Source organism: Fusarium fujikuroi, chromosome FFUJ_chr03 (genome assembly GCF_900079805.1).
Source record: "Fusarium fujikuroi IMI 58289 draft genome, chromosome FFUJ_chr03".
NCBI classification, from domain to species: Eukaryota; Fungi; Ascomycota; class Sordariomycetes; order Hypocreales; family Nectriaceae; genus Fusarium; species Fusarium fujikuroi.
In genome coordinates this window covers 3,692,262-3,704,605 of record NC_036624.1, presented here as the reverse complement: position 1 = coordinate 3,704,605, position 12,344 = coordinate 3,692,262, and the positions used below count along the sequence as shown (strand labels likewise).

At 48.2% G+C, this 12,344-nt stretch overlaps 4 protein-coding genes; 1 reads left to right on the top strand and 3 right to left on the bottom strand.

The window, feature by feature from the left end:
• Positions 1-93: 93 nt before the first annotated feature.
• On the bottom strand, positions 94-1,067 carry FFUJ_03236 (related to CBP3-required for assembly of cytochrome bc1 complex; the record flags this gene model as incomplete). XM_023575060.1 has 2 exons in its annotated part: positions 94-659; positions 710-1,067. 2 exons carry the CDS (start codon positions 1,065-1,067, stop codon positions 94-96), a joined length of 924 nt encoding a protein of 307 aa, XP_023428307.1.
• Positions 1,068-1,325: 258 nt separating this feature from the next.
• On the bottom strand, positions 1,326-2,710 carry FFUJ_03235 (probable CEM1-beta-keto-acyl-ACP synthase, mitochondrial; the record flags this gene model as incomplete). XM_023575059.1 has 3 exons in its annotated part: positions 1,326-1,487; positions 1,536-2,258; positions 2,309-2,710. The coding sequence occupies 3 exons, from the start codon at positions 2,708-2,710 to the stop codon at positions 1,326-1,328; spliced, it is 1,287 nt and encodes a 428-aa protein (XP_023428306.1).
• Positions 2,711-3,296: 586 nt separating this feature from the next.
• Positions 3,297-6,099, top strand: FFUJ_03234 (probable isp4 protein; the record flags this gene model as incomplete). XM_023575058.1 has 7 exons in its annotated part: positions 3,297-4,101; positions 4,124-4,463; positions 4,510-4,731; positions 4,779-4,974; positions 5,029-5,234; positions 5,360-5,568; positions 5,612-6,099. The coding sequence occupies 7 exons, from the start codon at positions 3,297-3,299 to the stop codon at positions 6,097-6,099; spliced, it is 2,466 nt and encodes an 821-aa protein (XP_023428305.1).
• Positions 6,100-8,053: 1,954 nt separating this feature from the next.
• FFUJ_03233 (uncharacterized protein) lies at positions 8,054-9,544 on the bottom strand (the record flags this gene model as incomplete). XM_023575057.1 has 3 exons in its annotated part: positions 8,054-9,085; positions 9,137-9,333; positions 9,388-9,544. The coding sequence occupies 3 exons, from the start codon at positions 9,542-9,544 to the stop codon at positions 8,054-8,056; spliced, it is 1,386 nt and encodes a 461-aa protein (XP_023428304.1).
• Between the last annotated feature and the right edge of the window lie 2,800 nt (positions 9,545-12,344).

Genomic DNA, 12,344 nt, shown 5'->3' with positions numbered 1-12,344 from the left:
ATCCAATGCCCTATTCATACAGCCCTCCCGTTCTATTTTTTTTGTCATGTAACCCATACATCCATCTGATAGTACAAATCTTCCTTCCGCGCTCTAGTTCGCTGAAACCTTGGCTGTCTCCTCTGCCGATACAGGCTCCTCCTTCACCTCCTTGGCAGGAAGACTATCCTCCTGCTGGCCGCCAAGTTGCTTCTCCAATCTCGTCCAGAACACGTCCACTGGCTTGGCCATAATCACCGGTAATTGCGCAGCAAGGTTATTATCCGAAACAGCCTCAAACTGCAACAGTGTCGATCTCATCCAGCCCACAATAGCAAGAAGAGCTCTAGGATCCGCATCAGCAGAGCCCTTGAACAGGTTTCGCCAGATGGCGCTTGCTAGCATCGCATCGCCCTTGATGAGGCCCTCGTCATATGCTAGCAGAAGACCACGCCACTGAACGAAAATGTCCTTAAGGTATCGCTGGCGGAGGGCGCTCGACGTGATGTGGTGGTCGATGTGCATCTTCTTCTCGCACTCGAAGAAGAAGTGATCTGTGAGCTGGTGCTGCCAGTTTTGGAAGCCCTCGCGGTCGAAGCAACGTATTCGGGTGTTGATTAGGTAGAGGTGAAGCATGGTTACATGGGACCAGGTGCTGAAGGTTGGAGGAAGTTTGAAGGCTGTGAAAGTTAGCACGGGACGAGTTCTTTGAGATTGTTGAGAGACGTACTGTGATGCCAGGGACTATCAGGGTTCAGAGAATGCCCAATCTCTTCACCATCCTCTGCAAGCTGCACCTGATCATCTTTTCTCTCCTTCTCAGTGATGTGATAATCCGCCGCCTTCGCTGAAGCCTTGAAAAGCTGCTCTGTCGCACCCAACACACGATACGGCTCCGCCATAGACTTTCCAATACCCTTGAGGAGGCTTCTCGAACTCGTGTTGCTGAAATGTCGTCGAGTAACAACCGCAGCGGGTGGAAGGAAATTCCTCGTCGTCGGTGCAGCGGCTCGTGATGCGCCGGCTCGCATTGCAGCCCGGAGGACGGCCCGGGCCTGGGTTCTACATGTCTCGCAGGCCATGCTCATTGTGAGAGTATGTTCAGTAGGGAAATTCGGCGTGAAGGGCCTGGGCAAGGCGGGATGAGAGGCACTTGGAGTGTTATCGTCATGGACCCTTGGATCCTAGGCTAGTAAGTTGAATCTGAAATTTTGTGACTGGTTCGGCTGTCGGTAATATGGTGCGAAATGCACTGTATCTACTGTGCTCTGTATCGACCAGAATAAAGAGGAATTTGATCAGCAGAAATACAATAGTATACAGCTATTTTACAATTTATGTTAGCATCATTGATATTTGGAAAATAACAATGAGCTATTTGTACCGCCAAAGCCAAAGCTGTTGGATACAGCTACACGAACCGTCTTCTCATGTGCTTCATTTGGCACAAAATTGAAGGCAGCTCCAACATCTGGCTTCTGTAGGTTTAATGTTGCTGGTACAACACCCTAGGAATAGTTAGTGAATGCGTCCTCACTGCTGCGGAGGTTACATACCTCGTGAATGGCTAGGATGCAAAACAAAGCCTCAATAGCTCCAGCGGCACCCAGCAAATGTCCGACTGCGCCCTTGGTGCTGCTGACTGTGACATCCGACTCTTTCTGATGTCCCTCTTCGCCCAGCATGATCCGTTTTATGGCCGACGTTTCCGCTATATCGCCAACATGAGTTGCCGTCGCGTGTGCGTTGATGTAGTCGACCTGTGAAGGCTTGATGCCTGCACTTTTGAGTGCTTTCTTCATAGCAAGATATGCACCATGGCCATCTTCCCGTGGTGCTGTCATATGGTGAGCATCACCGCTGCATCCGTAGCCCTTGATTTCAGCATATATATGGGCTCCCCGTGATTTGGCATGCTCTAATTCTTCGAGAACCACCACCGCAGCACCTTCAGAAACAACGAAGCCGTTGCGGTCAGCATCAAATGGACGGCAGCTTGCTGTAGGATTGTCGTTGTACGCTGTGGACAGGGATCTTGCTCTGCCGAAGCCAGCGAAGGTCAAGGGATGGATACATGATTCCGAACCACCGGCGACCATAACATCGGCGTCTCCCATTGTGATAAACCGTGCTGCATCTCCGATTGAGTGTGCGCCAGTCGTGCAAGCCGTGGTGGCCGTGTGGTTGGGGCCCTGGAAGCCATATTTCATGGCCACATGGCCGGCGGCCATATTAATAAGAATCTTGGGAACAAATAACGGAGATACCTTCTTGTAGCCCTGTCACATATTTAGCATAGGGGTTCGACAATAACCGAATGGCTTCTCACGTCTTGATGGTGCACTAAACTGGTCTCGTAAATCTCGTCTAGATTTCCAATACCGCTTCCAAGGCAGACACCTGTGGCCTCCTGCTGCTCTGCGTTCTTCGGTTCCCACCCAGAGTCCCTGAGAGCCATGTCGCTAGCTGCGATGGCATATTGTGTAAATTTTGACATTCGTCGTTGCTCATTTGCATTGACCCAATCTGATGCCCTCCATCGTCCTTCTCCATCACCACTGGGCACTAACCCAGAGACTGTGCTCGTCAACTCTTTCCATCGCGCCTGAGGCTCGAGACCTGCGACGCTGACGATTCCGCATTCGTTGTTAATAAGACGAGTCCATGTTCGCCTTACGCCGACTCCCAAGGGCGTGATGGCTCCAAGGCCTGTCACTACGACGCGACGCATCATAGACCCATTCCGAGGAGCAGGTCCTGAATGAGAGTCTCAAGGGCTCAGTTGAATCGTATAGAAACCCTGATACAAATCAAGTGTTTACACAGGTCCAAGTGATTACGGGACGGATGCCGGAGCTGATGTTGTATAAAATCGATGGATTATTTGACCCAGACCGAAGTGGAATTTCCGTGTCAGGCTTAGTGCCATCTTGATACAGGGGCATGTCTGAGGTACCTCTCATAAGTTGAACGGGAATCCTCCCGAACCTTACCTTGGACAACATCCTCCTGAGTAGATCTCTGACCTTCTTAGGATTATTTGGAGGATTTGTTCCTTTGATTGTTTGGTGCTGAACCAACAGCTTGTACTGTTGTCAATTTTTGTTTGCTGACAGGCATATGAGAAGACCCGAGCCTCAATAGACGCCACAAAGTAGTACAAACAAAAGGACAGTTCCTTCATATAACGACACGACTTCAACGACACCTCGAGTCTCGAGCATTCAAAAACTCTTAAACTCGGCTCAGATACGCCCATTCTCTGTGTAGATAGCCCACTTTCCGATAACCCCGGGTGAGAAGAGCCAAATCTCACAATGCCAAAGAACAAGAAGCTAGGGCCGGTATTACCAGCCGAAGCGGTTGGTCAAAGTATAGGAGGTCCTAGTGGACGCTTATCCACGTCTCTTGAGATTGAGGACTCATCAAATGAGAACCTTAAGCATCGCCTCCATGAGTGGGCAGCCTCCTCCGGAGCGCGAAATGATGAGGCCGGTGATGAAGCAGGTTCGGAATACGAGATGCTTATGGACCCAAATCTACCCCAGGAGTATGAGACGCGACGAAAGAGCTCAGGAGAGTCTGGTGATGAAGCAGCACTGCTCGGTGATGATGCAGACGACGAAGAGGAAGAAAATTCCCCTTATCCTGAAGTTCGAGCTGCGGTAAGAAACTTCGACGAAGATCTTCCATGCAATACTGTGAGAGCTTGGGCTATAGGCCTGATGCTAGTTACTCTGGGGGCTTCTATGAATACGCTCTTTTCTCTCCGCCAACCGTCCATCAGTATTGGGCCTCTCATCGCTCAAATCGTTGCGTGGCCTATGGGGCATGGCTGGTCGAAGTTCGTGAGTAACAGGGAGTTCAACACTTTTGGTATAACGTGGACTCTGAATCCTGGTCCTTTTAATATCAAGGAGCACGCAATTATCGTTGTCATGGCCAGTGTGTCATTCTCTGTTGCGTATGCTACCGATATCATCCTTGCACAGGTTGTCTTCTACAAGCAGGACTTTGGTCTTGTGTTCCAGCTTCTTCTGACTATCTCAACGCAATCTGTGGGATATGGAATTGCGGGAATGCTACGCAAGTTCTTAGGCAAGTTGTCACTATCCCACAACGGTCCTTCAACTAACCCTAGAAGTCTATCCTGCATCCATGATCTGGCCCGAGAATCTTGTTGGTGTAACTCTTATGAATGCCATGTACGAGACAAACGATACACCAGATCCTACCATTATAGGGGGCAGGATGCACAGGTACAAGTGGTTCGCCATTGTAACTGCATGCTCATTCGTATACTACTTCATTCCAGGCTTTCTAGCGCAATTTCTGAGTATCTTTGCTGTGGCCACATGGATGGCACCCCAGAATCCTATTGTGAATCAGCTATTCGGAGGGCAGACTGGTGTTTCGATTCTTCCCATCACCTTTGACTGGACTCAAATAGCAGGATACGTTGGCTCACCGCTCATTCCGCCGTGGTATGTCTCACGGAAACTCTTGATAGGTGTAGCTAATCAAGAAAAGGCACGCCATCGCCAATACCGTCATCGGTGTTGTTCTATTCTTCGTTATAGGGTCATCCTTTCTTCACTACGGCGGAGCGTGGTATGCTGAGTATTTGCCTATGAGTGACTCTGGAACTTATGATAATACGGGAAGAAAGTACAATATTACAAGGATTCTTAAAATGGACGACTTTACATTGGATGAAGAAGAGTACAAGAACTACTCACCTCTTTTTATTAGGTATGATTTGTTGTTCAAGTAACCATGATCAAGACTAACATGAAAAGCACCACTTTTGCCATGTCTTACGGCTTATCGTTCGCTGCTATCTCGTCGCTCGTTGTTTACACCTATCTGCACAACGGAAAGCAGATCTGGCAGCAATGGAGAAACAGCACAAACGAGAAGCCTGACATTCACATGAAACTCATGAGAAAGTATGAAGAGGCTCCCACGTGGTGGTATATGTCTTTATTTGCTGTTGTAAGTCATGATGCTGCGTGCCTCTTCTTGTGTGGTCGACTAACAATGGTGTAGATGCTCCTTATAGGGTTCTATACAGTACTAGGCTACCCAACCAATCTCTCCTGGTGGGCTTTCTTGCTTGCTATAGCCATCTCTTTTGGTTTTGCTCTGCCTATAGGCATTATCCAAGCTGTTACAAACACTCAGATTGGCTTGAATGTCTTGACAGAGTTCATCTATGGATATCTTCAGCCAGGTCGACCTCTAGCGCTCATGATGTACGTTCGGCCACCACTTCAATACTCCTGCATGCTAAAAAACCTAGATTTAAAACCTACGGATATATTACAATTTACGTTTGTCGAAAAACCGAAAGAGAATCACCAGCTAACACTCACCGCAGGGCGCAATCACTTCGTTTTGTCTCGGACTTGAAGTTCGGACATTACATGAAGATCCCCCCTCGAACCATGTTCATGTCTCAAGTCGTTGCCACTACATTCTCGTGCTTCATACAGATCGTCGTTCTAAACCTGTCCCTGAAACATATCCCTCATGTATGTGAGCACCACGATCACTTCACCTGTCCTGGTGGCCGCGTCTTCTTTGCTGGTAAGTCATGCCAAGACTGATAGAAACATACTAAAAATCCCAGCATCAGTAATCTGGGGCCTTCTAGGCCCTGCACGCATGTTCTCGCCTGGTCAGGTATACTCTGGCCTCTTCGTCTTCTTCATCTTGGGTGCCATTACACCAATAGTTATCTATGTCTTAGCCAAGCGATGGCCGAGGTCTCCGGTGGGATATCTCATGGCACCCCTCATATTTGGAGGTGCAGGAGCGATCCCGCCTGCAACGCCGCTGAATTATCTCTCATGGGGCATTGTTGGCTTCGTCTTCCAGTTCTGGGTCAAGAAGCGCCACTTCAGGTGGTGGACCAGACTCAACTTCCTAACGTCGTCAGCTCTCGATCTAGGTCTCGCCCTAGCGACTTTGTTCATCTTCTTTGCTTTTACGCTGCATGGTGTAGATCCGCCAAGCTGGTGGGGGAACAATATTGTCACTTCGACGATGGACGTCCAGGGGACCGCGATACAAGCTCATGTACCAGATGGAGGGCGATTCGGGCCCGAGAACTGGTGATGTAAGAGGTGATATGAGAGGAGCTATTGTATCTAGAAGTGCATATCTAGGCAAATTTGTTGGTGGCTGATGCATCTGCGGAACCGAAACATTCGGTGCAACTTATCAGTCAGAGACATCTTGACTCTCGATTTCTATTAGAGTTATCTCAAAAGTGTTCACTTAACAACCAGTCAGACTCGACGTGGCGCCTGTCACGCAGATGGACAATAAGCCCGCCGCCCGCAACGTCGAGAAACTGAGACATATGCAAGACTGTACGGCATTACATGGTATTGCATTGCCTGCCGGGAGAAAGTGCCACAGTATTACATTTCGTGCGTGTGTTACGTGGCTTGCAGAAGGGATATACCCATGCACCGGGAACCGAAACTAATCCAAACATTGCCTCTTCTGTTGCATCGCATGATTCGTTGCGAATACTGTATGTACATACTAGCGAGCAAACCTGCATGCAATACTGCGCAAGCATGTCATTTTGGCCTAGGACGGGCATAACAAATTGCAGTCTAGAATCGTTGAAGGAATATGATGTATCAAGCAAACATTATGCAACAAGATGTATCCATGCGCCATGCAATGCAGAAGATACCTAGTTGAAATGAAGTAGCATCTTGGTACTGTATTAGCTGCATTACATACCTGTAGTACATTTAGAGCTGAATAGCGACCAGTCAATTGTCAATTCACCGGGTTTCCCCTTTATGATCGGTATTCGTGAGTGGTGCTGAAGATCATATGTTCTTGTTGTCTCTTATCTCTTCTCAGGCACCTGGTTTGCAGTTAATCATGAGGTACGTAGTCGACTGACTCCAACATAATCATAAACCTAGCACAAGGCAGTTGATGCTACTACAGTGCGATAAAGAAGCAAAATGGTACCTGCTAATACCAAAATCATGGTGACAGGCTCAAACTACGGGTAGATCACTTCTACTCCGTATGTCGCCACTGTATGGGTCAAGAGCGGAATTCAGTTAATGCAGGGCCAACAGTCACTACTTATTAACTTGGAGATTCTGTAGTGTTGAGTGACACATCAGCTACCCAAACATGATTGCAATTGATATCTATGGCATATGTTCCCGAAATACGTCTCAAAACGCTCTTCTAGGACTAAAGTGACATACTGTATTTGACATCTGGCCTCCCACCAGCACACTAACAATCCTTCCTCCTCTGCCAAGTGCTAAGCTCATCCGCTTTTGCCGAACTATTTTCATTTGCCTGCCGAATCTCTCATTCATCAAATTCTCCTCTTCTCTCACTTGCTTGGCTGTGTAGAGCTATTGTTCATCCTGCAATTGAACCGTTTGGAATGGTCCATTGTATGTCTGGGCTGTCAATTCATCGAGGACCCGGTCCAATCTGAACCTTGAAGAAACGTCAAAGCAGACTAATCCATGTCGATGCTATGATCACTGAAATTTGAACTTTGCGAATAGTCTGCAAAAGACTGAGATTGATCCATGTTGAAGTCGGTGGGCGAGAATAGGAGCCTTGATGTCAATGGGACCGAGTACCCACCAGCTTCTTGTTTGACCATCGTGCGGTTTGCGGTCCCTGACCCGCGACGGCTATCGCATGGGGACACCAAACTACCATGAGGCATTTGATGGAATGGAGAGAGATACTGACTAGGCTCGTAAGTTGCCATCGGCTCCCGTTTGACTTTGTGAGTCTGTCTCCTCGAAGCCTGTCTTGTAGCTTTCACTTGTTCTTGACGTTCGACGTCATGCCGAAACAAGTCCAACTTGGAAGCGAACTGCTCTGCATAAGGACTCGAGGCGTACCATGTTTTCAAGATGAACATTGCGTCTTCCACCAACAACAAATGTTCCTTTTGAGCGTAGATATCTGCATAAGTACTGCTAAGCAAGACAAGCGCCGCTTCAAATAAAACGTAGCTGCGCTTTTGTAAGCGAATACTCAAGGCAAACGATATGTAGTAGACTCACAGAGCAAGGGGGTCAGAATGGCGCAAGAGGTTGGCATGAAACCCCCCTTTCACCATTTCAACCGCTTGAAGTGATTGAGATACGCATCTTTCAGACAGTCTATTGATCTGTGTCTGGGTGCCATCTGAGGCGTTTATCCCCATGAAGGATAAAAGGAAAAAGGGACGACAAAGGAGGATATTGGCGTAAAAGCTAAGTAAACGCACATGAATTTGAGATACCGTCGGCATTAAGCTGCTTATCGTGAAGAATCCATCTTCTTGGAAACTTGGGTGAGCTTCTAGGTACCCCAGCATTTGATTGGGAATCTCGATCGCGACTTTGTCACATGAATAAATGTTGTTCACGATATGACCAATCATTTTACATGCATCAATAGGCGGGTCGAGCATGTCCCTTTTCGGAACTTTGTTGGGACTGCTTGGTCGGCTGGGTGGCTGAAGGGAGGATTCGGAGTATTCGTTATCAGCGATGGCGAACGGTCTTCCTAACGTTGCAGCCAGAAATCTGTCTAGGATAAACAGACTTCTCCAAACGTTTCTTCGTAGAACTCTGAGTTCCTCGTTGGCGGGGAACTGACTGATCTCAGACTCATGGCCTCGATGAATCCCAAGGGCATAGGCAACTCGAACAGCTCGACCTGAACTATTGTTAGCTTCGTTGGTTCGCATACAAGTACGACGAGACTTGCCACAATATTCATACGCAGTATTTCTCATGGAAACAGACAGCATAAAAAACGACATCAAAGCGAGAGCTTGGAGGGGCCAGAGGACGTCATCGTGGTACTGGGACTTTTCGAAGGTACGAGTTGGGTGAGCCAGCCCCTCAGCTATAGCAAACAGCTGGTGTTTAAATTCTGGGCTCGGCGAGTGCGCTGAATCACCAGAATCCAAGGCGAGCGCCACTGCTAGAACCAAATAGAAAATGCATCGATCGGGTCCCTGAACCTCATTCGGGTTATTCTGGAATCGATACAAGGTCAAGCTCACCGCTTCTGGGTTGACTATATCGATGAAGCTCCGTACCTATTGCGAAATCAGTTTCTTTCTCCCCTCTCGAGTAACCCAGCGACTTACGTGGTTGAAATAGAACTCGATCAAACTCGCAGTTGTACTTGGGGGGAGAAAGGACTGCATCCTAGGGGTCACGGGGAGTCTTTCTGGTAGACCGCTCCAATTGCTATCTGCTGTGAACTCCGAAGGACCATTACGTTTCTCGATCGTGTTCCTGATATGGTGCATGAAAGAGTGAGCAGTAGAGCGCCCAACAAATGCTAGGACTATTAGTAACAACAATCAAATCACTCCAGAATGGCAAACGGACTTACAGAGACGATTCTGACAATCTAGCAGCATGCAAGTGTGCGCAGGTATCTGGATCTCTTCGGATCCGGAAACCGAAACAAGTTGAAACCTGAAATCAAATTCAGGAGCGGCTGATCTTGCGAGGTTCTCTTGGATAGGTGCATCATGGACTATATCCATCGTGCCGGAAAGCTCAGGCGGGTCAGAACGCTCTCTATAAGGGCTTTGTCTCGATGACGGACGAGGAGATTCGCTCGATGATACTGAGTCTGTACGACTCCTGTATTCGCAGTCCACCCTTCGTTTTCGACAATATTTACAAGGACGAAGGCCATCACACTGTATGATAGAGCAGGTGTTAGTAAACGCTTTCCCATCCAGTTATTTGTGGACCAGGTCGCCTATCTAACACTTGATGTTTCGGGGTAAGAGTCTGTAGGGGAAACCATTCAGGAGTAGCTGCACATTAGCGAGGCCATGCTTCGTATGATAAGGACATAGGAGTCGCTTGTGGTTAGGAATAAAGGATGCCATGAGGTCCGCTGATAGAATGGAAAGAAAGTACATTGGTAAAGACAGTTGATTCGGAATTAGAAGGGGAATATTCTCTTGTTCTTACCCGTTGCTTACGCTGCCTGCATGCGTTACAGGCCTGCGCAACTCGTCTGCGCTTATCTGCTGGGACTCTCAGTCGTGTCATGCCAGATACAACTGTCGAGGTGGTACGCTTCGAATATAATCTTTGTGTCGCTTTATACAGAGGAGATTGTGTCCGCAGAAGAGTCCCGTGGTATTGATGTAAGCTGATGCGTGTTGCAAAAGCGACTGGATAGCTGGTGACTCAATCGTATCAATTGTGAGGGCCCTTGTACCTGAATTGTGAGATTCAGCCAGAGAGGTCTGCAGCAGGCCCTGCCAAGACTGTTCAAGATACGAAACTAGAAGACAAAGAGGACTCCCGCAACTGCAGATTCGCTCCGGGGAGGTCTTGCTCGGTTGGTGGGCGTCTTGGTCAATATTGGATCCGAAGATGTTGGAGGCCAGAGCTTCATATATATACATATAGGGCTCTACATTGGCAGGGGGCTTCTAGAGAAACAGCCTTGGATTTTACAAATGAGATGCAACGACCATGCAGTAGAGCAATGACACTTAACATTAACGAGAGAGCACAGCGGGACGGCAGACACTTTCTACCCATCTTGCCAACACTGGCGACTCAAGTCATCCAACTAGAAGCCGTACCAACAGCTCGGAACCAGGCTGTATGATGTTATGTGACCAGATGAAAGCAGCGACGCTGGTGGGAGAGGTAGAGCAGACAATTGTGGCGTCCCATGGGCGTTCCATGGCGCATGGCCGCAGGAGCTGAGAGGGGTCCTGAGACGTACACAGTAGACGTGGAGTGATTGATTGAAAGGCCCTCCTTGTCTGAGTGATCATCCTGGAACTTCTGGCTGCGAAGTCATATCATTGGCTTTGGGCTGGGCTCGCAAGGTCCTGCAGTAAAGGGGAGGGGCAGATCTGAGACCAGAAGAAGCAAGTACATGCTATTGGAAGGGCCTTGTGGAATGGAAAGAACCCTGTCTCTATGATTCTAGTGCGACAGTCCAACATAATGACTCTTCTAAGCTCGCGACGCGAGGTAGTTTGAAGTCCTGGGTGGGGGACATGTCGCTCTAGATGATGGATCGATCCTGGCTGGGGGTGTGGTTTTCTCAATCGGAACTCAGAAAGTCTTGGTATTTCTGTTGGTTGTTTGTTTCTCGTATTATGTCGAGTATCAGACTAGTGGTCTTTTCTCTCTCTGGCCAGGTTGTCCGTCGTGAAGAAGTTTAACTTGCTGGTCCAGTCGGAGGAAAGAGAGAAGTCTATTCACTTTGCTTCTTCCACGTGACGACCATCAGCTGCCGGCGAAGTCGCTTTGTGTAACCGACCTTCCTTCACTTACATGCGGCTCGGGACGCCTTAGTCATCCATCCATCCATCCATCCATCCACTTGCTTAGGTAGGTACCCTAAGGTATTGAAACTCAAAGCTCAGCCTGGCAAGGATCTCAACATCATCTTCATCTATGAGCATTCCGATCCCGCCTTCTACTTCTCTCACCTCACCATATCTTAGTTTAAACGTTTCAACAAACAGGGGTACTTGATTCATCGCCACTAGCATCGGTCGAACGGGCAACTCCAGCCAGTATTAACACGCTTGTGCAGATAGCCGCTTGCTTGTTTTTTCCTCGCCAATCGAGACATTGACTGGTAACTTTTACAGTGATACGTCTGAGGCCACGGCACTCTGCAGCTGTTTTCTATGTATCGTATAACCTTGTCCGCCGACCGGGTTCGCGGATTCTGTCCTATTCCCCGAGACAAACCCACTGCCACTTTAGTCAACCAATTCATAGATTGCAGTCCTAGTCTTGCCCGCTTCCTTCAGTTGAGGCATCACTAATGCAAGTCGACAAGAAAGGTCAGCCCTCTCAGGGAGGCTTTTGACTGTTTCATCCTCCTGCATGAATTGTTGATCATGATTGCTCACGATCACTTCCATTAAAGACACTACTATGGGCCATGACACATCTCAAAACAACAATAGCTTAGCTGGCGTTGGTACGTGACTGATACACCCAATACATGCAGGCATATGGAGATGCGTTCACAATCTAGTCAACCCAAGTTGGGCCTTGGCACCTCGGCATTTCCCGTTCAACTCCGCAATAAAGCTGAATTAATTTCATGGTCTCGCCTTCAGCCGAACACCGATCAATTACTAAAGATTGAAGGATGCCTGGGAACTTATGTGGGTTTGCTTGACCTTGCAGACGGGAACTACTTATCCGTTCGATCCAATGCTCCGATGGTGTGGACCAGATCGAAGGGATGATCTTTGGATACGTTTACTGAAAAGGAGCCCAAGATGAATAGAGAGTGTAGAAACGATTGTATACAACACTACGCACCTCTGATCTCGTATCTCG